Source organism: Elgaria multicarinata, chromosome 2 (genome assembly GCF_023053635.1).
Source record: "Elgaria multicarinata webbii isolate HBS135686 ecotype San Diego chromosome 2, rElgMul1.1.pri, whole genome shotgun sequence".
Taxonomy (NCBI): Eukaryota; Metazoa; Chordata; class Lepidosauria; order Squamata; family Anguidae; genus Elgaria; species Elgaria multicarinata.
In genome coordinates this window covers 164,006,655-164,034,609 of record NC_086172.1, presented here as the reverse complement: position 1 = coordinate 164,034,609, position 27,955 = coordinate 164,006,655, and the positions used below count along the sequence as shown (strand labels likewise).

Below are 27,955 nucleotides of genomic sequence, written 5' to 3'. Positions count from 1 at the left end.
TCTATGTAGAACCATAGGAGAAGTTGAAGGGACCTTTGAGGTTATCTAGTCTAACCCCCAACTCAGTGCAAAGCAGAGTCTAGCCCCCTGCTCCAATGCCTCCATTGAAGGAGAGCCAACTACTTGCAGAGGCAATCATTTTACTGTGAAACAGCTTCTTACCACTAGGACGTATCTACTAATGTTTACCCTAAATCTGCTTCCCTGAAATTACCACCCATTGGTCCTAATCCTACCCCCTGAAACAACAGAGAAAGAGGTTGGGGGAGAGCAATAGTGAGGCTACAGACTGGGAGAAGAGAGGGAGGGAAGGTGAGCCAGGAAGCAACTCTTTCCATTTCCGCCTCCTTCCCAGGCTTTACCCTCACTATTTAGGCCCAGTATTGGGCAAAAGGTGGGATACAAATATAATAATAATAATAATAATAATAATAATAATAATAATAATAATTTATTTGTTTTATTACATTTATATACCACCCCATAGCCGAAGCTCTCAGGGCAGTTTTCAAAAGTTAAAAAAAAATGAACATTAAAAACAGATATACAAAAATTTAAAACCATCAAAAGCATAAAAACAATATCGATTTAAAACAACTACTCTGGGATCAATTAAAAATTCAGCATATGTTGTTAACTGCCTGAGAGAAGAGAAAAGTCTTAACCTGGCACCGAAAAGATAACAATGTTGGCACCAGGTGAGCCTCATTGGGGAGATCATTCCATAATTGGGGGGGGGGCACCACTGAGAAGGCCCTCTCCCTTGTTGCCATCCTCCGAGCTTCCCTCGGAGTAGGCAGTCAGAGGAGGACCTTAGATGTTGAGCGTAGTGTATGGGTAGCTTCATGTAGGGAGAGGTGTTCCACCAGGTATTGTGGTCCCACGCCATCCCAACCTCTCTTCCCTTCCAGCTCTTGACTAGCTAGACCCTCCACAGCAGCCATTTCACTTCTGGGCCAATTTTAAGGTTCTAGTACTAGCATTCAAAACCCTAAACAATTTGGGGCCAGGATACCAGAGAGAGTATGCTCCTGGTGGTTCCACATGTATAATCAACCTGCCCAGTCACTGAGGTCATTGGAAGGGCTTGCTCCTTCTGATTCCATGTGTATTTACAGCATGTTTGGAGTCCACCAGGAGGAGAGCCTTCAGTGTGTGGTGACCCCCTTCCTATGGAATTCCCTGCCTTTGGAGGTCAGGCAGGCAGTAACGTTTTGTTGTTTTTAGCACCTCCTGAAAACGTTGTTGTTTCAGGAAGCTTTCCTTGAGCGACCATCCACAATTTTACCAGAACTCGGATTTTATTACATAGTAAAAAAAATAAAAATGTGTTTTTATTCTTCGATCCTATCGGTTGTCCACTGCTCTGAAATCTTTTGGATGTGGAGCAGTAGATAAATATTTTAAATGAATAAATAATAGCCACATCCTCCAAGGGAGCCATTTTGCAGTGGTGTCCAAATGTGGCCCCAGGTCCCAAAAGGGTTGCCCCCACCCCGCATTATGGTGCAGTGATAATCTACAGCTACCACCACTACCACCCACAAGAAGGGGCAGGGTCTTCATTTGCTCAGGCAAGGAAGCACAACATAGCACAGGCGGCTCAATCACATATGGGAACTTGAAATAATTCAGGACCATGGACAGCAATCCTGGTGCTATTAACCCATTCTGCTTAAAGCTGAGATTGCCAAAAGCTGACCGTTTTGTTGCAATAATCAGAGTCGTTTACGAAGAACATCTAGTGCCAAGCTGAAAATAGACCTCTTTCTATAGAATTAAAAATACAAAAATAGCCACTATTTATCAAAGAGGGTATTTTAGCTGCTATAATCAACTGGACGACAATAGAGTGGAGAGGAAAGTCATGTGATTCTCCCAAGTGTAAAAGTGCTACTGCTTACAATGCCTACAGTGGTGTTAATTTGCAAGCTGCCTTTATGGTGTTTGATCTTGCAACATACTTTCCAGTAATGTGCAGGAGGGGGTTCATAGCTTTCCAATTAAGGTATGAGTGAAAGGGTGCTATCCTATACCTTCTTACCTTGGAATAAGATCTACTGAACTTTTAAAGCCACCTAAGTGTTATTATTGGTGAATAAATATTATATACAGGATTTTAAGCAGGAGTGGAATATGGAACTGGATTGTCTGTATCTCACATGTCTATAGATCTCAGGTTGTGTCTTGTTCAGCAACAACTTTGATTTCATGTCCATTGAACACCAGAACATCTCTTTAGTAAGGGTTTGTCTATGACAGCTAATTGTTGGAGATGGGATGTAGTGAATGCTTCTTTTTAGCATATGTTTTTGCAATGGCCAGTAGTTGCTCCTTTTGAGAGGAAGTCATTATACAGATAAATTTTGAGCTGGAAAAGTCTTAAATATTCACTGATCTGCACATTCTTTAAAATTATATACCTGCTTACTGGACATTAACACATGGCCAGTGCAAATGGATTCTCTGCAACCTTGCAACAGCTAAAAGACTTATATTATAACATTGGACAGATAAATGCTCACCTCCTATCATGTAATGGATTGCAGACTTTACCACACTTTCAACTTTTGAAAGGGTGGTGTATAAAAGCGAATTGATACTTCTTTGGATATGTGGTCTGCTTTTGTTGAAATTTATGTATAGTTCTTAGAAACCTATCCACCTATCTATACACACACAAACACACACACACACACACATTTTGTATGTATGCATTGAAATTGACAGATTCAAATTTATGTAGCCACATTTTTCTTTGTTTTTTTCTTTCTTTTCTTTTGTTGAAATGTTATAATAAAAAATAAGAGTAATTCAAAAGCCATCCAAGTTGGTGGGCATCACTACATAGTGTCCCCGTTCAGACAAGATGCTAATCCATGCTGCTTAACCACAAAATGGTTAATGGAATGCATGCATTCCGTTAACCATTTTGTGGTTAAGCAGCATAGTTTAGCATGTTGTCTGAATGGGGCTAATGTGTATCTTGTGTTGGAATGCTCATGGGTAAAATCACTGCACTTTTGCATATGCAAGCTGGGAAAGCCAGTACGATGTAGTCATTCATGAACAGATGGCAGACATATATTATTTACTGGAAAAGGGAAACTATATTGGAGGATGTATGGATGTAAATATTGTCAGTGCTTCAATATTTGCAGTAATGGAGGGCTATTTGTGAAAGCAAAGGAAAAGAGATGTACTATGCAGTCTTGTACATATCTGCCCAGAAGTAAAGCTTGCAGCTATAGAATTTCTGATTGTGGAATATTTCTGTTCTTATTTATAATGAAAATCAATTCATGTTGCCTATTTTAATTGTTGGATTCCTGGATGACATATGTAATACAATAGAAATATTCATCATCAACAACTTTGAAGACGGTTCGGAAACTGCCGCTTGTGCAAAATGCAGCAGCCAGATTGATAACTGGAACCAGAAGGTTCAAACATATAAGACCGACTCTGGCCCTCTTGCATTGGCTGCCTATATGTTCCCAAGCCCAATTCAAGGTGCTGGTTTTAACCTATAAAGCCTTACATGGCTTGGGACCACCAAACCTGATGGAACGCCTCTCCCGACATGAACCCACCCATACACTACGCTCAACATCTAAGGTCCTCCTCTGAGTGCCTACTCCAAGAGAAGCTTGGAGAATGGCAACAAGGGAGAGGGCCTTCTCAGTGGTAGCCCCCCAATTATGGAATGATCTCCCCGACAAGGCTCGCCTGGCACCAACATTGTTATCTTTTTGGCACCAGGTCAAGACCTTTCTCTTTTCCCATGCATTTAACAGCATATGCTGATTTTATAACTGACCCAAGAATAGTTGTTTTAAATGGATATTTTTGTTTTTATACTTTTAGTGGTTTTAAATTTTGCATATCTGTTTTAATGTTCATTTTTTTTAACGATTGTAAACCACCCAGAGAGCTTCGGCTATGGGGCGGTATATACATGTAAATAAATAAATAAATAAATAAATTTTTATTATGGTCACTGACCAGACTTTACACATACAAAAGAGTAGGGCGAAATTACATACAAATTTGACAAATATGCAGCAGAATCAATTCTGGAGGGACCTTATTCTCATAGCATTCAAAAAGAGAAATATTCTTACATGCGCTATGGATGCGTACTACAAGCTGCTTTTTTAAATCCAGGTTTTTAAACAGTAGCCTGCAATATGGCACGAAGGAACCATTGTTTAAGAATTGTCAGGGGGGACTGCTGTGTGCAGATTTTCTTTCCATGCTATTTATTTATTTATTACATTTATATACTGCCCCATAGCTGAAGCTCTCTGGACTGCGGTTCAAGCATTTTAGGATGAGACGCTATGCACAGTAACTTAGAAATAAGCCCCACTAAACTCAGTGGCCTTACATCAGGGAAAACATCCTTAGGGCTGGGCTGTTGATCTGGCATGTAAGTTGTTAGTAATGTTTTAAGAAACAAAATAAAGCCCCTCATCATCATGTTTAGTATACTTCTTTTAAATCTTACATGTTTAATAAGATAGTAAGTTAATAAAGGGAATTATTACGAATAATCCAGTCGTAACATTGGCAGGAACATTGACATGGAACATTTACAACACGACATAGTGATGGCCATCAGTTTAGATGGCTTTAAAAGAAGGTTAGGCAAATTCCTGGAGGAGAAAGCTATCAATGGCTTCTAATCCTGATAGCTATGTGCTACCTCCAATGTTAGAGGCAGTAAGCCTATGTACACCAGTTGCTGGGGAACATGGGTGGGAGGTTGCTGTTGCACCCTATCCTATTTGTGGGTATACTGTGGGCAGCTGGTTGGCCATTGTGTGAACACAGTGCAGGACTAGATGGACCCTTATTTATTTATTTATTTATTTATTACATTTTTATACCGCCGAATAGCCAAAGCTCTCTGGGCGGTTCACAAAAATTAAAACCATCATAAAACAACCAACAAGTTAAAAATACAAATACAATATACAATATAAAAAGCACAACCAGGATGAAACCACGCAGCACAATTGATATAAGGTTAAAATACAGAGTTAAAACAGTATAATTTAAATTTGAGTTAAAATTAAGTGTTAAAATACTGAGTGAATAAAAAGGTCTTCAGCTGGCGACGAAAGGAGTACAGTGTAGGAGCAGGCGGACCTCTCTGGGGAGCTCATTCAACAACCGGAGTGCCACAGCGGAGAAAGCCCTCCTCCTAGTAGCCACCTGCCTCACTTCCTTTGGCAGGGGCTCACGGAGAAGGGCCCCTGTAGATGATCTTAAGGTCCGGGTAGGTACATATGGGAGGAGGCGTTCCTTCAAATAACCTGGCCCCAAACCGTTTAGGGCTTTAAATGTCAATACCAGCACTTTGAATTGGGCCCAGACCTGGACTGGCAGCCAATGAAGTTGTAAAAGGACTGGCGTAATGTGATCTCGCCAGCCAGTCCCTGTTAGTAAACGGGCTGCCCTGTTTTGTACCAGCTGAAGCTTCCGGACCATTTTCAAAGGCAGCCCCACGTATAACGCATTGCAGTAATCCAATCATAGAATCATAGAATCATAGAATCATAGAATAGCAGAGTTGGAAGGGGCCTACAAGGCCATCGAGTCCAACCCCCTGCTCAATGCAGGAATCCACCCTAAAGCATCCCTGACAGATGCTTGTCCAGCTGCCTCTTGAAGGCCTCTAGTGTGGGAGAGCCCACAACCTCCCTAGGTAGCTGATTCCATTGTCGCACTGCTCTAACAGTCAGGAAGTTTTTCCTGATGTCCAGCCGGAATCTGGCTTCCTTTAACTTGAGCCCGTTATTCCGTGTCCTGCACTCTGGGAGGATCGAGAAGAGATCCTGGCCCTCCTCTGTGTGACAACCTATTAAGTATTTGAAGAGTGCTATCATGCCTCCCCTCAATCTTCTCTTCTCCAGGCTAAACATGCCCAGTTCTTTCAGTCTCTCTTCATAGGGCTTTGTTTCTAGACCTCTGATCATCCTGGTTGCCCTCTTCTGAACACGCTCCAGCTTGTCTGCGTCCTTCTTGAATTGTGGAGCCCAGAACTGGACGCAATACTCTAGATGAGGCCTAACCAGGGCCGAATAGAGAGGAACCAGTACCTCACGTGATTTGGAAGCTATACTTCTATTAATGCAGCCCAAAATAGCATTTGCCTTTCTTGCAGCCATATCGCACTGTTGGCTCATATTCAGCTTGTGATCTACAACAATTCCAAGATCTTTCTCGTTTGTAGTATTGCTGAGCCAAGTGTCCCCCATCTTGTAACTGTGCATTTGGTTTCTATTCCCTAAATGTAGAACTTGGCATTTATCCCTATTAAATTTCATTCTGTTGTTTTCAGCCCAGCACTCCAGCCTATCAAGATCACTTTGAAGTTTGTTTCTGTCTTCCAGGGTATTAGCTATCCCACCCAATTTTGTGTCATCTGCAAATTTGATCAGCGTTCCCTGCACCTCCTCGTCCAAATCATTAATAAAAATGTTGAAGAGCACTGGGCCCAGGACTGAGCCCTGCGGCACCCCACTCGTTGCCTCTCCCCAGTTTGAGAAGGTTCCATTGATAAGTACTCTTTGAGTCCGATTCTGTAGCCAACTGTGGATCCACCTAATAGTTGTTCCATCTAGCCCACTTTTAGCTAGTTTGTTAATCAGAATGTCATGTGGTACTTTGTCAAAAGCTTTGCTGAAGTCAAGATATATGACGTCCACAGCATTCCTACAGTCCACAAGGGAGGTTATCCTATCAAAAAATGAGATCAAATTAGTCTGACAGGATTTGTTCCTGACAAATCCATGTTGGCTTCTAGTAATCACTGCATTGATTTCAAGGTGTTTACAGATTGACTTCTTTATAATCTGCTCCAGAATTTTCCCAGGGATGGATGTCAGACTGACTGGTCTGTAGTTCCCAGGTTCCTCCTTTTTGCCCTTTTTGAAGATAGGGACAACGTTAGCCCTCCTCCAGTCATCCGGCACCTCACCCGTCTTCCATGATTTTGCAAAGATAATAGACAAAGGTTCTGAGAGTTCTTCCGCTAGCTCCTTCATTACTCTTGGATGCAGTTCATCGGGCCCTGGAGATTTAAACTCATTCAAGGAAATTAGGTGTTCTTTGACCATTTGTTTATCAATCTCAAACTGCAATCCTGCCCCCTCAACTTCTGCTTCACTTTTTCCAGGGGGGTCATAGACCCGCTTTTGGGAGAAGACCGAGGCAAAGTAGGAATTGAGCCCTTCAGCCTTTTCTTTGTCATCTGTTATCAATTTGCCATCCTCATTAAGCAGTTGAACCACCATTTCTTTCCTCTGTCTTTTCCTCCAAACGAGACCCTTGGTCTGATCCAGCAGGGCTCCTCTTATGCCCTTATGTTTTGTTGATTTGCTCTGTTTGCTAACATAAATTAATGTGATTAGGCTTTGTTCAGCAGTCTCCAATTATTTTACAAAAGTTATGCAAACATTTATGAGGACATCTCTAAATGGCATGAGCAAATGGAACACAAACATTCTTCTACAAGGTTGAAATTCAACATTTAACCAGCCAGTCTTCTACTACTACTGCTGGAGCATTTTCATGGGTTGTACAAAGACTGGGGTACAGGTGGCATTATGCAATCACACCATTGCAGGGCCAGATCCAGATGAGTCCAGAAAACCTCCTCATACGCAGTAACAAGACGCTACCTCCTAAAGGAAGAGGCCATAGATGTGTGTGGTGGTTAAACGTAAGAACATAAGATCTATGGAGGATCAGACCACAGGTCCATTTAATCCAGCACTCTGTTCACACAGTAGACAACCAGCTGTCAGCCAGGGACCCACAAGCAAGACATGGTGCAACAGCACCTCCCACCCATGTTCTCCAGCCATTCATGTACATAGGTCTACCGTCTTTGATACTGGAGGGAGCACCTAGCCATCAGCACTTAGTAGCCTTCTCCTCCAGGAATTTATCCAACCCCCTTTTAAAGCCATTCAATAGAGAAAAATGGCTTGGTTGTACCTGGCTCTTCATGGTGAAGTTCAAGGCAGTGGTACAGCAATGTGCTTTTCACACCTGGACTTAATGATCTCAGTGGGTAGCCCTTTAAATGGCTTTCTGTAATACTTTGGTTGTGAAGCATACAACTACAATTTCTCCCTCCAACCGCTATGCCATCCTTTAAAACTGCTGCTATGTTTCTGATATGTTAGAAGAACAGCAGCTGCCTTGACAGTAAGATCGTCTTCAGCAGTCCTTCTCTGCGAGTCACCACCAAAGGAAGTAAGGTGGGCGGCTACTAAGAAAAGGGCCTTTTCTGTTGTGGCACCTCGGTTGTAGCATGAACTTCCCAGAGAAGGTTCTCCTGGCATCTGCATTGTGCTCTTTTGCAGAGCGGGTTGAGGGGGGCAGATTTTGAGTGGCACAAATTTCTTAAAGGGCTTGTCAGGGTTGGGCACAGAAAGGCAGCAGTTGCTCTTTCTATTGATCTTTCAAGAGCATCAAAGAGGCACCTCTTTCGACAGCTGCTGGATAGAGGCCACTGTTTATTTTCCCCAGAATTAGAGTGGCCACTTACGCATCGTCAAAAAAAGAGAGGAAATGCATCAACAAAAAGCGCTTTGCATAAAATGTGCATATGCTAATTTCAGTGGAGGCTCCGATGTCAGTGGGGCGGTGAATCCACTCCGGGTTTCAGTCCGAACATGTCAGAATTCTGAAGCACCTTGGATAGCTCCTTTAGAGTTCTGACTGGTTCCATCTGAAACCCGGAGTGGATTTAACACCCCACTGACATCGGAGCCTCCAGTCTGCACTGGCTAATTTATGTGCATATATGTACATTTAGAAATGACTGTAATTTAAATAGAAGTACAATACATCTCACCATGTATTGTACTTCCGTCAGGAGAAGACTGACGGAAATCCAGTTGCTAATTGTTGATGGCCCCTACGCCTCTCCCTTCAGATAGGTCTTTTCTATATAACTGTTAAAGATAAAGGAGCCCTGTCCTCCTTTCCATATGGTCACCCTGGAGACTCAAACCAATTATGGATTCTTATCTGGGTCAGTTGCTCAGCTCTTGCTAATGTACACACTACTGTCTTATATCTCTGATGTAGGCTCATTTATGGCATTCAGTCCTTATAACCTTTCAAATTGATATCCAGGGGAACATTGGGAGACACTGTTTACTTACTCTGGCATTTTTTAACCTCGACCTGACCCTGTTTCAAACACTGGTTTCTTTCTGGGCAGATAATCTTCCGAACCAGTTTGCCGATCTAATAAGTGGCCAGTTACATTTCTGTTTTTCACAGTCTGCCTGTGGAATTGTGCCACTTGAAACAATGCAGGGATGCCCTTTTTGTGGGAGGAAAAGTCAAGGCAACGAGATGTTCTGCCGTTTTCAAGCCGCACGCTGTGAATTTGTTTGGAAAGAGGAGCAACCAGGGCAGGATCTACACTACTGCTTTAAAATGGTTTATAACGGTATTGACAACGGTTGAGGCCCATGATACACTCCGTATACAGTTTTCAAACCATTTTCAAAGAGTTATATCCTGCTTGGTGTAGATCTGGCCCTGCTGGCCTGCTGCTACCATAATTGCCTTTCTTCCGTTAATAAGCACATTCAACCTGTTTCTGTGATGTGTGCATTCAAGAGGCAGCTGGACAGCCATCTGTCAGGGATGCTTTAAGGTGGATTCCTGCATTGAGCAGGGGGTTGGACTCAATGGCCTTATAGGCCCCTTCCAACTCTACTATTCTATGATTCTACTATTCTATGTCCCCCACCACCACCACATGCACACACACACACCTTCTGGGAGCAAAGCAGAAAGCATGTTCTGGTGTATTTTTAAATCACCCAAGAGCTGCTTAGTGGGAGTTGTTCACCATTTTTCAGTTTTAATAATCTCTTTTTTATCTTTGCCTTGTGCGCCACACATGGAGATAATTAACCTTGATATTTGTTCAAGGCCCACAGGACAAAACACTCCCAATGCTGTCAGTTATCCAATGAGGCAGAGGACGATGATGGAAGACAGAACGATGGTGACATATGCAAGATGTGTTGTTGGAAACTGAAGTATGCGCTAGTTCAGGGGTGGGTAGAAAGTAGGTCTCCAGATGTTTTGGATTTCAACTGCTCGTATTGCTGACCAGGCTAGCAAAGGCTTCTGGGAGTTGAAGTTCCAAATCTGCCCAGCCCTGCTCAACTTTACCTATTACAATGAATCCTACATGTTTCATTTCAATAAACGTAACAGTGAGGAATAGGAAGCCCTGAACTGGAGGTGCAGCTAGAGATGGACTCTAGAGCCAAAGCCCAGGTCCCCGCAGCCCAAGCGTCACCCAAATGATAGCCCAGCTGCAGAAACAAACTCCATTTTATTCCTGATGATGTTATAATTTGAGTGTGTTTAAAATGCAAAACTAATCATGCTCAGAGTATTTAGTTTTGTTTTGTTTGGGTTTTTTTCAAACTTGGGTTGGAATTTCAAAAGTTTTGTTTATTATTTGTTTATTTCAAGCGCCTTCACATGGGGGGCGGGGGGATCGCGTTTCCTTACCATTGGCTCTGAAGATGCATCCCTTCAACTTCTACAATGAACTGCAATGACATGGAGGAAGAGAGCAGGCAGGGAAGGAACCACGTGGCCCATTCGGTGTAGTGGGACAGCGCCCTCCAGTGGGCATTTTATAGCAAAACATCTCCTGCACACGGCAGGAAATAGTGATAGATGTCGCTATAGCTCAGAAGAGTCGTGGTTTTGGAGGATTGTTTTACAATGAAAAAATGGCGGAAGGAGCAAGAGACACACAGGAGAGACATGGAGTTGTTTGCTGGGCGGTTCACAACAATTAAAATTATAAAATTCACAATGACAAAATACAAGATAAAAGTTTTTAGGTTTAAAACCACAGATAATAATAATAATAATAATAATAATAATAATAACCGCCACCAAATAGAAAAAATTAAAATACAGTACCAGATTTAATACAGAAACTGAAAAACTGAAATGGCTAGGAAAATAAGAAGTCTTCACCTGGTGTTGAAAAGAGCACAATATAGATGCCAGGCAAACGTCTCTTGGAAACTGAGGTGCCACAACAGAAAAGGCCCTTTTCTTAGTAGTTGCCCAACTTACTTCTTTTGGTGGCGACTTCCAGAGAAGGACTGCTGAAGATGATCTTAGGGTCAAGGCAGCTGCTGTCATTCTAACATATCAGAAATGTAGGAGCAGTTCTATAGGATGGCATGACAGTTGGAGGGAGAAGTTGTAGTTGCATGCTTCACAACCAAAGTAATACAGAAGCCATTCTAAAGAGCCACTTCATAAGATCATTAAGTCCAGGTTTGAAAATCATATTGCTGTACCACTGCTTTGAACTCCACCAGGGGTTTGGAACACTAACCAAGCCATTTTTCTCTATTGAATGGCTTTAAAGGGGGGGTTGGATAAATTCCTGGAGAAGAAGGCTATCAATGGCTAGTAGTCCTGATGGCTATGTGCTATTATTATTATTATTATTTATTTATTTATTTATTTATATAGCACCATCAGTGTACATGGTGCTGTACAGAGTAAAACAATAAAATAGCAAAACCCTGCCGCATAGGCTTACATTCTAATAAAATCATAATAAAACAATAAGAAGGGGAAGAGAATGCACCAAACAGGCACAGGGTAGAGTAAAACTAACAATATAAAAGTCAGAACAAAATCAAGTTTTAAAAGCTTTAGAAAAAAGAAAAGTTTTTAGCTGAGCTTTAAAAGCTGCGATTGAACGTGCTCCCTCCAGTATCAGAGGCAGTAGGCCTATGTACACCAGTTGCTGGGGAACATAGGTGGGAGTGTGCTGTTGCACTGTGTCCTGCTAGTGGGTCCCTGGTTAACAGCTGATTGGCCACTGTGTGAACAGAGTGCTGAATTAGATGGACCCTCGGTCTGAACCAGCATGGCTCCTCTCATGTTCTTATGTTCATTTCTGATTTTGGAAGGCATGGACACCATTGGAAATTGTGCCTATAGCACAGCCTTGGGGAAAGTTAAGTTTTTGATGGCCCCATTCAGAAGACACCTTAAACCATGGCTGTAACACCCGGTAGTATGTTATCTCAACCCATTAGAGCCCAGCCTGAGACTCAATGTAGTGGCTAATTGGGGAAATCTTATTTCAGCTGATTTGGTGAGAAAGTGAGACCTGCCAGGGAGGGGGCTAGGAGGAGCAGCCCACCCTGTGATTGGTGGAGGCTAATCAGCTGAGTCTGTGGGGATCTGAGGATGAGAAGAGTGGCTTGAAGGTGGCTTTTGTCTCCTGGGTGGCCTTGCTGCATGAGGTCGTACTGTTGTGGCTGGAGGGGAGGCCCTATACATGGTAAAGCATAGTTCAGGTCAGCTAGGTTTTGTTATTTTGCTTGGGTGTAACTGGTGAGGGCTCTCTGTTTTATTGTATTTTACTGCACTACTGCTTTTATCCCTTTTAAACTCCATTTTATTCCTTTTACCTTCCCTCCTTCCCTCCCCTTAATAAACTGCTTTACAGCGTCAAAGCTGGTGTGTTTACTTCAAGGAGACTCCAGTGTTTGCTGGTTGGAGGTCGGTCGCTGGATGACCTGTTGGGAATTCACCTGTACTATCTTGCAAGGAGAGCGTAACCACCGTACTCTTCCTTCACAGACTCCAGTTGGGAATTCTTCTTTTGCAGGATAATGAAAATATTTCTTCATTCCGAACTCATTAATTTCATTTTGTTCCAATTATGTTTATTGGCCATTTTGCACAGATGTGAAAGAAACCAAGGTTTGCCAGTCATATTTATTTGTGGAAATGAGCTGGGCATCACCCTCAGGATGTATCAGGGTCCACACTCAAGCAAAATTTGCCATGAGTCACCAAGTCCAGCACCAAGGGTAGGAATGTTTGGGCACCTGGCAAGTGCCTACACATCACTAGGGCCCCACCAATAACAGCACCCTGGTGTTGCTCCTCCTCTTCACCATGGCAACCTGCTTGTTCACCTGGCCCTCACTCTGGCCCAAACCATGGAGGTAGTGAGAAGGAGGAGCAGGAAATGCTATAGCCAACTTGTTCACTGCCTATCAAGGAAGCAAGTAGAAGCATTGACAAGAAAGCTGATGACAATGGTAGTAGCGAGAAAATAGACTCAGTGGTGTCTTGCCCAAGGGCCCTTGATGGGCAGATCAAGTAGCCCCATCTTTCTCATCCAAGAAGTTCTTCTGCCAGAAAACAACAACAACTTGCATATCAGCTGAATCCTGTAGCAGACAGAGATTTATTTATTTATTTATATTTATTTATTACATGTATATACCGCCCCATAGCCGAAGCTCTCTGAGCAGTTTACAAAAGTTGCCTCTGTGGCTGCCAACAATTGGTGGGCATGAGAGACAGGATGAAAGGTGGGTGGGCGGGCATCCAAGATGAACACAAAAAGGGAGCCGCCATCACAAGAAATAACAAGAAATTCTTGTTATTAAGAATTTCTGCACACATTATAACAACCCCTTGAGGAAGGCCTTTAAAAAACAAGAGGCTGAAATGCGTTGGGCTTTTGTACAATAAACTTTTCTACAGCATCCTGAGATTTCTCTCCCTTTTTGTGTTCATGAGAGATGGGGCCTTTTCAGTGATGGCCCCATGTTTGTGGAACTTTGGCCCCTACTTTGCTGCCTTTTAAGCAGACCGTGAAGCCTTTTTAATTTCAAGCGACTTATGATACATGATGTTCAGTCGTGTTTTGACTGCTTCTGTTTTAATGGTATAATGTCTTCCTTTTAGATTGTGGTTTTATTGATTGTTGATATATTACATCACACTGTTTAAATGTAAACCACCTCAGGAAGGTATTGCCCTGAAATAAAATGAATAGGTAAGCAGGACCACAAGGATGACTTGACTCCGTGAACGGTGGACAGCAAATATTTCTGAAAACAAGGGGGGCGGAATCACATTGCCATTCCCAAAAGGAAGTTGCTAAAGGCATTAAACTGGAAAAAATCACTTCTGGCATGCAAAATGGGTGTCTCAACCCCTGTACCCAAAAAGGAGTTGTGTACTTTGTTTATTTATTTGCAATATTTATATGCCAGCCAATAACAACATTCTGAGGCTGGCTAACAATAGCATAGTATAGACTACTTTTACTTCAAAGACAGGGGGTCACTGTTATAGTTATTTTTAATTTATTTTTTACTACATTTATATCCCGCCTTTTTTCCTCCAAGAAACCCAAGGTGGCATACATAATCCTCCTTCTCTCCATTTCTATCCTAACAACAACAACAACCCTGTGAGGTAGGCTGGGCTAAGAGTCTGTGACTGGCCCAAAGTCACCCAGTGAGTTTCCATGGCCAAGTGGGTACTAGAACCTGTATCTCCTGGCTCACAGTCCAACACTCTAGCCACTACACCACACATACATTGAGATATATACAATTGACTATCATGGCAGATAACGTTAAAATACACATATTTTTTCAAATTAATTTTGAGTCTAGCTAAGAGCAGGAATTTTGTCCTTGCCAAATGTTGCATGCAGCCCGTACTAAAATGTTTATTCCTTCCTACCAGAGAACCTAAAAAATGTGCTCCAGAAAATTGTAGGGGTGGCGGTGGTGGCAGAAACAGTGTAGATATTTCTGCTCGCATGATGCTTCAAGATGCAGTCTGTTTTGCAGACATAGCACATTTCAGCAAACAATCCATCCATCTTGAAAGTGATGAGTGTGCTAAAAGAATAACCTAATTTTGTCTTTACACACATCCCAGACTTGGCAAATTGCTGGCTGAAGAAATCCAGACCAGCCTATTTTCACAATGGGTAGGATCCAGATTTCATCTAAGTTAAGAGTAGACCCAGTAAAAATATGACTCACATCAGCCCATTGATTTTATTGGGTCTACTTGACATATTTGGATCTAGCCCAATAACTCTTGCATTTCTTTTCTGTTTAATAGGTAAATATGTTATTTGACTAGGAAACAAATTATATTAAGAGGCACCTTCAGCAACGGGCGTTAGATCTATATATTCCATCTTGAAGGCCATCACAATGGCATAAATGATAAGAAAGGATCACCAAGACAGACGTTATTCATTCAATTCTGTTTTGCATGCTACCAAAATTTCAGATTCAGGAAGTGTTCCTTTGAAGTGCTAATGTTGTCCTGAGATGCATTTTCACTCCTTCCAATACACATTTTATTTCTGAGGGAGATTGTGGTTGAGGTTTAACTTTTAAAAACGCTAAAATCAGGGTGTGATCCGATTTTTTTAAAGTTGGCTTGCATAAGGTCCTATGTGGAAGCTATCATGGTGCCTAGTTACATGTCTTTAACTGTAAAAATGATGGAGATGAATGCAGTTTTGTAAATGGGGGGAATGCTGAAATCTTTAAAAATTCCCTAAAAATCAGGGGATAATCGAATTTGCTTCAAAGACAGCATGCACAAGGTTCTATGTAGAAGCTATCGTGGTGCGCAGTTACATGTTTGTATCTTGAAAAATGACAGAGATAAATGCAGTTTTGTAAATGGGGAAAATTTTAACAATTCCCTAAAAATCAGGGGATGAACTGATATGCTTCAAAATTGGCATGACTAAGGATCTGTTTAGAAGCTATCATGGTGCCCAGTTACATGTGTGTATCTTGGAAAATAAAAAAGTTATAGGCATTTTTCTTTTCCAATGCAAGTCTATTGGAAAAATTCGAACTTCCGTATCTCGCCTCGGATCCGGGTCCGAAGTGGAACGAGGGAGGTTCGGATAAGTCTAAGGCAGATCGGGCCCAATTCATAAGGTCTGGATCAGGCTCCGAAGTGAATCCGGGGGTCCATGCACAGCCCTACTTTTCAGTGAACATAGTAGTAGAAAAGAATTATTAAGAAGGGAAGAAATGGCATTTCGCACTGTTTAACCTAGAAACCACAATCAACAGCAGGTTTGGTTTTGTTTTAAAAGAAAGAAAGAAAGAAAGAAAGAAAGAAAGAAAGAAAGAAAGAAAGAGATTGTTGATTGAATTGTTTTTGTACACAGGGTCAACATTATGAAGAAGAAAAAAGAGCATTAAGCCACGAAATAATAGCCCTCAATAACCATTTGATAGAAGCCAAGGTGACAATTGATAAATTGTCAGAAGATAATGTAAGTACTTTGAATAATGTCTATTTGTTGTGATTGTGTATTGAGATAATAATAGAAAATTATGGATTGCTGGATCAGAAATTCTGCAATGTCGGTAGTTGCTATGCCCCTCTGTTTTATTGTGAACCGCTGACAGTTTCTATTATATTCAATTATATAAATATTGTAAATAAATAACACATTTTAACTATTCCACTGATCCATATCAGTGACTATGTTAAAAACCCATTCTAGTTCTGTCAGAATTAAAGGTGTGGATCAGATTCAGCTGAAATCCAAGCCAAATTGGGCAGCTTTGGACTGTTCCTGGAGCTTTCTGAGGCAAAGTAGGCTTCCCCACCGAAGTTACCAGAACCAAACCTGGACCCTAAACTCTAATGCAGGGAGGTGGTGGGCCATTTTCAGAACAATGGTCCATATGGAACATTGGTGGAATAAGGGTGTCCTCTTTTGGATGCCTTCAAAATGTCAAAGGTGTTCTTGGGCAAAAAAAATCCCTGCACCTGTTCACTGGAAAATTGTCGGGCATGATTCCCTCTGAAGGGGCAACGTTCCTTGCAAATTTCATCCAATTCTGCCAAGAAACAAAACTTATTGGAAGTTCTGTTTAAATTTTTAAAACAAAATATAAAGTTATGTACCTCAAACTGTATAGCACCTATTTTTCTTATATTTGACAAGCATAATCACCCCCCTAAAGGGCTACTTCATCCCCTTCTCAGAAAAAAAGTTATAGAGCCATGAAGCCTCAGATTTCTGAATCTTAATTCAGGTTCCGTATCTGAGTTGAAGCGGGCAACCTCTGAACCAGTCCAAGCAGTATCGAGCCATTTTCCAAAGTGTTAAATCGGAGTGTACAACATTCCATGGAGCCTATGCACCAACCCTGGCATGAGCACTTTGACAGATGAAGGCCTGTCCCTTTAAGGCTTCCATTTTGTAGGAAACGGTGGGGTCTGGAAAAGGACTCTGGATTAAGCATAAAAGGTTTCAGTCTAGGTTCAGACCTTGTCAGAGCAATCTGCTCGCTCAGAGCTCTCTTGCCTGGCGTTGAGCCCTGTGGGCTTCTGTGCAGAAAAGGGAAAGAAACATAGGGAAGTTTCGTACACTTCACCCTTAATTAGGGTGACCATATGGAAAGGAGGACAGGGCTCCTGTACAAACTGTAACAGTTATATTGAAAAGGGAATTTCAGCAGGTGTCATTTGTATGCATGTCACACCTGGTGAAATTCCCTCTTCATCGCAACAGTTAAAGCTGCAGGAGCTATACTGTAGCTATACTGTGACCAGATTTAAAAGAGGTCAGGGCATCTGTGCTTTAACTGGTGTGACAAAGAGGAAATTTCACCAGGTTCTCCATATATACAATTGAGACCTGCTGAAATTCCCTTTTCAATACAACTGTTAAAGATACAGGAGCCCTGTCCTCCTTTTCATATGGTCACCATGACCATATGAAAAGGAGGACAGGGCTCCTGTATCTTTAACAGTTGCATAGAAAGGGGGATTTCAACAGGTGTCATTGTTATGCATGCAACACCATCTTACAATCGATGGTGTTTTAGAATCGAAGAAATATGGTAGGTTTTTATTAGTGACAACCAAGGATAGAGAATAACCCCTCGATTATCACCCAACCCCACCCAAGTTGTGTTTCGAGGAGCGATCACAGTGCTAATTACATGTGTGAATTGGGCCTAAGATGTTCTTGGTGGTAATGATGAATAACTGTCTTTGGACTAGAAGAACACAGGTGCCTGTGGCTCTTTCCATTCAAAATAATTATTTTTGTTGTTACTGAAGAATGATTCCCAGTAGCTACACTGGTTGAAGTAAACAGCATCAACCTGTCCTTTGAGGGACTCATCGAACATGTTCAGCACTGGGCTTGAGGCATCGCTTGATTTCTATTTGACAACTCTTTGGTGCATTGGCTTGAATCTTGACTTATGATGCAATCGCACACATACTTAGGGTGACCATATGGAAAGGAGGACAGGGCTCCTGTATCTTTAATGGTTGCATAGAAAAGGGAATTTCAGCAGGTGTCATTTGTATGCCTGCAGCATCTGGAGGAGTTCCCTCTTCATCACAACAGTTAAAGCTGCAGGAGGCCTGCCTTGTTTTGTATCTGGACATCCTTTCTGTACGGTCATCCTACACATACTGATTTAGTAAATCCCATTGAATTGAATAAGGCTTCCAGGGGTGCCCCAAATGGACACTAATAGGAAAACAGGAAGAAAGGAAGCTGCCTTATACTGAGTCAAACCCTTGGTCCATCTAGCCCAAAATTATTGACACTGACTGGTAGCGGTAGGGTGACCATATGAAAAGGAGCTCCTGTATCTTTAACAGCTGCATAGAAAAGGGAATTTCAGCAGGTGTTATTTGTATGCATGTTGCACCTGGTGAAATTTCCTCTTCATCACAACATTTAAAGCTGCAGGAGCTATACTGCAGCTAAACTGTGACCAGATTTAAAAGAGGGCAGGGCACCTGCAGCTTTAACTGTTGTGATGAAGAGGAAATTTCACCAGGTTCTCCATATATACAAATGACACCTGCTGAAATTCCCTTTTCAATACAACTGTTAAAGATACAGGAGCCCTGTGCTCCTTTTCATATGGTCACCCTAGGTAGCGGCTCTCCAGGGTTTCAGGCAGAACTCTTTCCAAGACCTTCCTATAGATGCCGAGGACTGAACCGGAGACTTTATGTATGCGGCTTGTGCTCAAAGAGGTCCAGAATCAGCACCAGGACTGGCATGGGCCTGCCAGGCTCACCAGGGCCAATGTTGGTTGCCTCGTTATCCTTCTCAAAAGGGCAGCCAGCTGGGCATGGTTATATGGATGCTCATTTTAAAATGTTGCCCTTAGCATAAGGTGACCATATGAAAAGGAGGACAGGGCTCCTGTAACTTTAACAGTTGTATTGAAAAGGGAATTTCAGCAGGTGTCATTTGTATATGTGGGGAACCTGGTGAAATTTCCTCTTCATCACAACAGTTAAAGCTGCAGGTGCCTGCCCTCTTTTAAAATGGTCACTCTAGTATAGCTCCTGCAGCTTTAACTGTGGTGATGAAGAGAGAATTTCACCAGGTTCTCCATATATACAAATGACACCTGCTGAAATTCCCTTTTCTATGCAACTGTTAAAGATACAGGAGCCCTGTCCTCCTTTTCATATGGTCACCCTACCTTAGCATCGGGAGAGAGGAAACCATTTCATTCAAATAACCACAATGGTGATATGATTTAGGTAGGGTGACTATATGAAAAGGAGGACAGATCTCCTGTATCTTTAACAGTTGCATAGAAAAGGGAATTTCAGCAGGTGTCATTTGTATATATGGGGAACCTGGTGAGATTTCCTCTTCATCACAACAGTTAAAGCTGCAGGTGCCCTGTCCTCTTTTAAATCTGGTCACTCTAGTATAGCTCCTGCAGCTTTAACTGTTGTGATGAAAAGAGAATTTCACCAGGTTCTCCATATAGACAAATGATATCTGCTGAAATTCCCTTTTCTATGCAACTGTTAAAGATACAGGAGCCCTGTCCTCCTTTTCATATGGTCACCTTAATTTAGGTGAATTTAAAATGCAAAACTGTGGCCCTGTAAGGTAAGACACCTTAAACCATGGCTTTAACCATGGTGGTTAAGCCAAAAAGCCAGGCCATGTTCTGAAGACACCTTAAACCATGGCATTAGCCATGGTGTATAAGGCCTTTTGCCTTAGTCACCGTGGTTAAAGTCATGGTTTAAGGTGTCTTCTTAACACAGTCCAGCTTTCTGGCTTAACAGGCTTAACCGCCATGGGTCATTTGAATGCACTAAGGTTAACCATTTTGTGGTTAAGCAGCATGGTTTAGCGTATTGTCTGAACCAGGCCATAGTGTGCTCAGAGTATTCCTTTCCCTCCCCCCTTTTTTTCTTTTTTTCAAAATCAGGGCTGGCAAACACTCCCACCCCACACTCCCAGAATATCAGGAATGTAGAAGCAGTTGTAAAGAATGGAATGATGGTATGGAGGGGAAAAGATAAATACATCGAGTGTGTACTTCACAACCAAAGGGGTAACCATGGCGGCCTAAGGGTCTGTAAGATCATTAACTCCAGGGTCTAAAATTAAACTAACCCGAGTGCACTACTGGTGGGGGTGGGGGCACAGGGGACTGGACACTTCCTTAATTAATTCAGCATAGGATCCACCAAAGGATGTTATTGGGCCAAACTGAGGTTTTATCCATAAAGTCAAGCATTTCAAGTGGTATCTGCCAAAGGTCTTATAAATGTAAATGTATTTACTACCTGCTCATGGTGAATTTTGAACAGTTGCTTTTTAAGAAATGCTGCCAATGCAAGCTCCTATGCATTGGACTATTGCATATGTTAATAGTTGAGCAGACTATGTTGAAAACATTTTGCCATTAAGGAGCTGGTGGGTGGGGTTATTATCATATTTGTTACTAGTCAGCCAAAATTCTCATTTTCCTGGAATGTAGATTTCAGAGGTGAAATGGATGGTAACAATGCTTTCATATATTGTCCATTAATTTAAGTTTTTGAGTCTGGGGTAATTGATTTTTGGTTAGGTTAAACTGAATATCCCCCCCCCCCCATGGTGTCATGAGCAAAAAGGGTCATATCAAATCCTACTTCTATATGGCATGCACCAAGTTCGGGTCAGACTGGCTTCTTGATCACGACTGTGGTTTCTACCAGTGCTTGTAACTAAGTGCAAACAGCTGAGCCCAGCTGAACTCATTGTGCAACCAGCCATGGCACTGTGGTTTTATGTGGTTTTTTTGAGCCTTTGGCTGCGTGGAATTAGCTTGTCCAGATGAAACTCTCCAGGTTCCAATTAGGGACGTTAGAGAAATATGTTCAGTTCACATACCAATCCGCACTACCTGAATCCATACACAAACCGGAAGACAGTTAGATGTCAGTACCTGCACTTTTCTGAAGTTTGCAATCAAAGTTCGCATATCAAGAAAATCCATGCAAGAATATAGTTGGTAACCAAAAAGTGCACTCAGAAATACATATATTACATACTGTAGATGTGTATGCAACAATGCCTTATTTTAAGGGAAACTGCTTGGGGGGTAATTCATATAATATGAAAAGTGCATACAAAATTTTGAGAAATGCACACAAAAGTACATACAAATTTTCATGCAGACTTTTTTTAAAAAAACGAATTCACAAATGGGGCAAAATGAATTTAATGTCAAAAAAAGAAGAGAGAAACTGAGCAGAATCGAATTTGACAGAAGATAGTCATGACCTACAGTCCTAACCTAACCACAGGTTCAAGAGGTCATGTGAATGAACCTTCAGTCCTGATCTGTTATGAGCTATTACCACAAGTTCATAGCACTTCTGTGAAAATCTGGGATTTATGTCTGGAATTTATGGCTCATTTGAATAAGCCCTTCGGGTGCATTTGGGCATTTTTGCCTCTAGAATTAAGAAAAATGCCCAAATCAAAGAAGCATAGAATAGCAGAGTTGGAAGGGGCCATCAAGTCCAACCCCCTGCTCAATGCAGGAATGCACCTGACATGGATGACAAAGAATCATGCCAACCCACTTGTGCTGGCTGCCACCATTGGAACTACTGGTTCACAGTTCCATTGCATTTCGGGCTAACATCCATTCATAATTTTTGAGAGCTCTCTCCATAACAAGCAGAAAAGAAAACTTACTATGAACCAAGTTTGCCCGTATTTTCTGTGATGCCAGAATTGTTTGTCCAAATGACCTTCAGTCGGTGTTGCTTTCAGTTTTTCCAAATAAGCATTTGTGGAGGAAAATAATAGCTTTTGGGGGCAGTGACGAAAAGAGAAGGTTAAGTTGTTTTGTGGAAAAGTAATGTATATTGTTATGTTTGTTGTTTTCATTTTGAAAACCGAAATTGCTGTGTAGATAATAAGTGGTATGTTTTATAACACTGTATTGAATAACTAAAATAAACAATGTCAGTGGCTATGATTATACAGTTGCCATGGGCAATGACTGTCATTATTATACTCGGTCATGATGACAAGAAACCCTTTGATAGCTTCCTTCTTTGCCCTACTGACATGGTCAATGATTGGTTTGCCCATCACTTGCCGGGTTAAAATGGGGCATCCCTAAAGCATAAACACTGCCCCATGTATCTTCCTAGCATAGCTTTTTCCAACTGGTGCCCCCCAGAGGTTTTGGATGACAACTCCCCCAGCATTCCTGACTATTAGTCCTGCTAGCTGGTGCTGATGAGAGTTGAAGGCGGTTGCTAGATGATGGGATAGCCCGGTGCAAGCCCCGGGCTGGCCCCTGTGTGTCCAGATGATGCATAGGGGATCCCGGGCTCAGGCAGGGGTAACCCTCCCTTGGCCCGGGATAACCGGCACCACTTGTGGCCCGGTATTTCCTGCGGTCTCGGGCTGGGCTCAAGACCGCGGGCATGTAGACCAGTCCACCGCTTTCCCCAGCTACCGCAATTACTCATGAGTAGCCAGGAATAGCGGCAGATGGGGAGCGCTGGGTCCATTGGGGCAGGGGGAGGGATTGGGATGGGGAGATCACAGGGGGGAAACCGGAGATGGGGGGGAATCGTGGCCAGGGTGGGGAAATCGGAGATTGTGGGGAGGGAAACCGGAGATGGGGGGAATCGCAACCAGGGGGGAGCGGGGAACCCTTTTTTAAAAAAAAAACCTTACTGGTCGATGGTGCGCTCCTGCGCACCCGGCCCTTTAAAAATAAAGAAAAATGGCAGACACGATGGGTCCTTCCTGCAGCCTGTCGCGTCTGACGTGTAGACTGGGGTGACTGCCCACGCTACTTATAGCGCGGGCCGGCCCCTCCTCCCACACAGATTATCAGGTAGGTCTAGCAAGGCCCGAAGTCCAAAACCTCAAGAGACCTTTGATTTGGGGGAGGCTTCCATAGACTATGCGCTAGCCCTGGAGCTTGACGTTCCTGGATTCCATGACAATAGATTTCTACCACTTCGCGCTCCAACCCAATAATAAAACATGAAGCATATTCTGCATTTTCCCAGAACATGGGGCTATAGCATCTACTTCTAGTTGCTGACTGTAGAAATTAAGCTTTTAACTATCTACACCTATACCTATACCCTTTTATGTTGTTTTTGCAGGAGCTCTATAGAAAGGATTGCAATTTAGCTGCTCAGCTGCTCCAGTGTAGCAAGAATTACGACAGGGCGCATAAGCTTTCCGAGGTAATGTAAACGAACGCATCTCTGCAATTTACTGAAGTGGCCTCCTTCTGTTTCTCAAACCCAATGGAAGGGAGAGGGAGGATGGAGGGCCTGATGCTCTGTGTAGGCAAAGGAAACCCCGTAGAAAGCAGAGGCTTGGATGGACAAGGAACACACGGGCAGGGGCAACCAATGGCCTTCAGTGCTATTTTCTTGGTAGAAAGGTTGGGTACAAATCCAATCCAATGAATACATAAATAAGACTAACTGAGCATCAGTAGCCCAGTAGGATATGGGGCAGCATTAAGAGGAATAGAGAGGGAGGGGTTGGCTGGTGCCCTAGATTGGGATGGCTGGGTGGCAAGGCAGAGGGGATAGTGTGGGAGTAAAGGAAGTCCTGTTGGAACCCAATGGCTGCATAACCCAGTTGGAAAGCTGAAGAAGGTCCAACAACCCTAATGTGCTCTTGTGCACATGCAGTAGGTGGGGGTGCCTCCTATATTCTGCCTACAGCACCAAAGATATTAAAGTCAACCCTGGCCAACACTCATGCCTAGATTGAGGTGGCCATATCTGTCTTGTTCTTCATGTGAGCTGTCGAGGTTACCTTTGGAGACATAGTAGTGGGCTAGGTGGACCCTGAGTTCGACACAGTGCGGAATAATTCTGATGCACTTACTTTGCTTTGTTTAAGCAACAGGAAGCCATAAAACAGAATGATTGTTTCCTTTATAGCTGGGACATTAGAAAGATGGCAAGAGCTGAAATGGGGTGCATCATGGGGGGATTCTGTGGGCATCTGTGAATTTCCAACCTGCGATGGGGAGCAACTTACCACACACTTGATCTGGTGTTTGGTTGGAAAAATGTCCTTGGAAAAGTGACATTCTCCCACTGTTATGTTTCCCAGGATAGACATTGGAAAGTGCTGCGTCAGGACTGGCCCAAGAAATATCAGAAACTATCACCAATTATCAGGCTTGCAACTTGGGATGGGGCATATCATAGGACTTTCAGGATCAAATCTAAGGCTCATGGCCTGGCAGGCAGGAGAACCTGGTACAAGGCAATGATGGAGAAAGCATGGTCAGTAGACCAAAAGCAGGTCATGGGTCAATATCTCTGAGATCCGGGGTCCAGGAAATAGATAAAAAGGACTGATCAGACCTTGAGGGCAAAGGCCAAGGTGAAGGCTCAAGAAGGAAAGCCGCATACTGACTCTTGACTGCAGAATCTATGGCCATTGCAAGAGCAAAGACAGCCAATCAAGGAGCTTTGTTCAAAGGATGGAGATGATGTGTTCACTAAAAGAGGAGTACTATTGGTTCCCAGGAAGGTCCTTCCTGATTGGATCTTTGCTTCCTTCATGGTCAGCAACAGTCAACCTGCTCAGGAGAATGTGGCCGTTTCCTGGGATTTGCGTAAGATAGTAGAACATCTTTCCAGAAGCCCTGAGATCAGAAGATATGGGACAGTTCTTAATTTGAGATAGGTCTCACCAGGCCTCAGTTGAGGTGTAGTGGTAAATTTTGTGCAGGACCCCCGTCATGAACAGAGCCAGGCCTCCAAGGACAATGCAGTCATGTCTCCAATAAGAGAGAGAGAGAGAGAGAGAGAGAGAGAGAGAGAGAGAGAGAGAGAGAGAGAGAGAGAGAGAGAGATTCCATCATAAAACACAAACATCCTAAACAGACAAATCACTAATAAAGTCTCACAATTACATTTATGAGGCATGATTGCAATGCTATGCATAAGTTACCTTGGAGGCAGCTCTGTTAAACTTGGTGATGCTTTCTTGCAACTGCAGAGGTTCAACTTATAAAACACATTGAGCTTGAACAAAGATCTTCAACCAACAGAAATGCAACTGTTAATTTGTAATTAGAAATGCAAACGATCTTGCAAAGAAGTGTTGCCATTTAGATTGCAAGCATGAAGTAGAACTCCATCAAAGAAAAAGAAAATACAGCTTCTGCTCGATTCTTTTTCCTCATTCTCTGACTTCCTCTCTGCTAATCAGTCACAAACAATAGGGAACTTTGAAAGCCTCGTTATCAGCTCATTCGTTTGCCAGAGCAAAGAGAATCCATCAATTCTGCCGGCACTCTATCCAACGATGTCATTGCTCCTGCTGTGTTCTTCTGCCACCCCACTGGCCTGCTTTTAATGTTAAGACTCATCAATAGAAAAATATGAAGCAGTAATAAACAAAAATGCCTCTGAGCATACTCAAGGTGCACTTTTGTTCTTCACTGAATAAAACTTCCCCCTCATACTTAGGAACATAAGAGCCAGGCTGAATCAGACCGAGGGTCCATCTAGTCCAGCATTCTGTTCACACAGTGGCCACCCAGCTGTTGACCAGGAACCCATAAGCAGGACACGGGTGCAACAGCACCTATGTTCCCCAGCAACTGGCATACATAGGCTTACTTCTGGGTTTAGAGGTCCCAATTCAAGTAAGTTTGAGCTCCAACATCTTTTTTCCTTTATAAATTAACTAGCATAGTATAGGTAAGAGAGAGAGCATTGTAGGGGAATTCCTGACAAAGAACAGAGAGGCTTTCCTGCCACTTGTTCTCAGTGTTTGATGTCGCCTCAGTATGGCAGAGAGTTTTCAGGCCTCAACTCATCCTTCTCCGCAAAAACAGGTTCACAACTAGTTTTGATGTGGGCTTGACAAGGGCTATTAGTTTCTCTTCTATTCTCACCGCTCCTCATATCAGCTTGGCAGCTCTTGATCAATAAGTCTAATTAAGCACACATTCTGGTCCTCCTGGACACTGACAAATAGAAAGGTTTGTCAAATAAAGGCCTGAAAAATTCTGAAGGCCCTGTTAAAACACGATTTATTTATTTTTATTCAGATGACGGCCTTCTGATAGGCCCAGTCCTTTCCCCCCCTTATTGTTTATGTTTTTTTACAAGTACAAAAACTGGAGTAGGTTTGCATGTGCAACGTTGGAGTCAGGTTCAACTGACAAACAAGCGAAGGGCATCACTTTTTCACGCTTCGGGTTTTCAGTTAGCCCCATGGCAAAGAAGACCACAATGGCAGGACTGTGAGCCAAATCCCTCACTCTGGGATTCCCCAGCTAGCCACACCTCCTTCCCCTGGCTCCACCCCTTTCTCCCTGACCACCAATCATTTGTTGGTTTCCTGGCTTTTGCACAGTATTCCACCGCCCCATTCTGAAAGGTTGAAATGCCTCCCCTAAGGCCTAGTTACCGGCAAGAAGAGCTTCCAGCTAAAATACACTGGTGTTGGGGGTTTGGTTCCACCCCTTTTGCCTTCAGCCCTGCTCATGATTGGAACTCAGGCCCTGAGAGCTTTTCCAAAATGGAATTTGGAACAGGGGCTGAAAGAAGTTCTTCACCCCTATAGTATGGGGCTGGAACCGGATGGTGTTGTTGATCATGCAGGTTTCATGAGAGGGGAAAAGGAGCCACGCTTGTATATGGCCAAATTTTGGTGGCACTCCAGATTTTAATGGAGTTATGGCCTATCATCACTATTATTATTATTATTATTATTATTATTATTATTATTATTATTATTATCATTTCAATATCGCCCCATAGCTGAAGCTCTCTGGGCAGTTCACAAAAATTAAAAATACATTATACAAAGTGAATAAAAACTATTTACATAAAACCATATAAACAGATAGCACACACTTGCACACAAATAACATATATCTAAAGATAATTTTAAACAATCAACAATAAATGCCATAAGGCACTTTGGTATATCTGCCATAGGATTAGAGTGGGTTTCAAGACCTGGCAGCCCGGACCAGCATGGATAATAGTCAGTAATGCTGGGAGTTATAGTCCAAAAATATCTGGAGAGCACAGGTTGGGAAGGTTGCCCTTGTCCAAAATCCCGTTTGAAGTTCACTGCCAGTACAACTTAGATGGATGGAACTGCCATCATCTCTATGCATTCTGGAAATAATCCAGAGTAACTGGATCATAGCACAGTCCGGTGCATGTCTACATAGCAGTCAATCCTATTGGGTTCAGTAGCGCATCCTCCAAGGAAAACATTCTTAGGATTGCAACATTCATTTCCTGGGCTTCTTGAAAATTAATGTGAGTCTCAGGATTGGAGCAGCTTTGAAGTCATATCTGGAACCATCCCGAATGCCATTTCCTTCTACGTCATGTTACTTCCTGCAGGGAATAAAGATAATAAGGATGGATCCATTTGTGGTCTCCGGGCCCGAGAAGAATCTTAAATTCTGAATACTGTGGACAGCTGAGACTCATAGGGATTCAATTTACGCACACCACACAAAATTGGTCTTGGGGGTGCGTGTCCATGTTGAGTTACTTTGCAACCAGTCCATATAGACCAGCCTTCCTCAACCTGGGGCGCTCCAGATGTGTTGGACTACAACTCCCAGAATGCCCCAGCCAGCTCTGCTGGCTGGGGCATTCTGAGAGATAGTCCAACACATCTGGAGCGCCCCAGGTTGTGGAAGGCTGATATACACATATTCACGTCCTCACTCAATGGCTTGACACAACGCAGACTCTGGCTGTTCAAAACCCATTAGCACGTTGC

General features: G+C 42.7%; 1 protein-coding gene across 2 annotated transcripts in view; it reads left to right on the top strand.

Moving 5' to 3' along the window:
* Positions 1 to 27,955, top strand: part of BEGAIN (brain enriched guanylate kinase associated) — a 196,331-nt gene that overhangs the window by 165,301 nt on the left and 3,075 nt on the right. For both annotated transcript variants that reach the window (XM_063147652.1, XM_063147653.1), the window contains exons 5-6: positions 16,061 to 16,168; positions 23,323 to 23,406. In XM_063147652.1, coding sequence (XP_063003722.1) covers positions 16,061 to 16,168; positions 23,323 to 23,406 — 192 coding nt within the window. The remainder of the gene's footprint in view (positions 1 to 16,060; positions 16,169 to 23,322; positions 23,407 to 27,955) is intronic.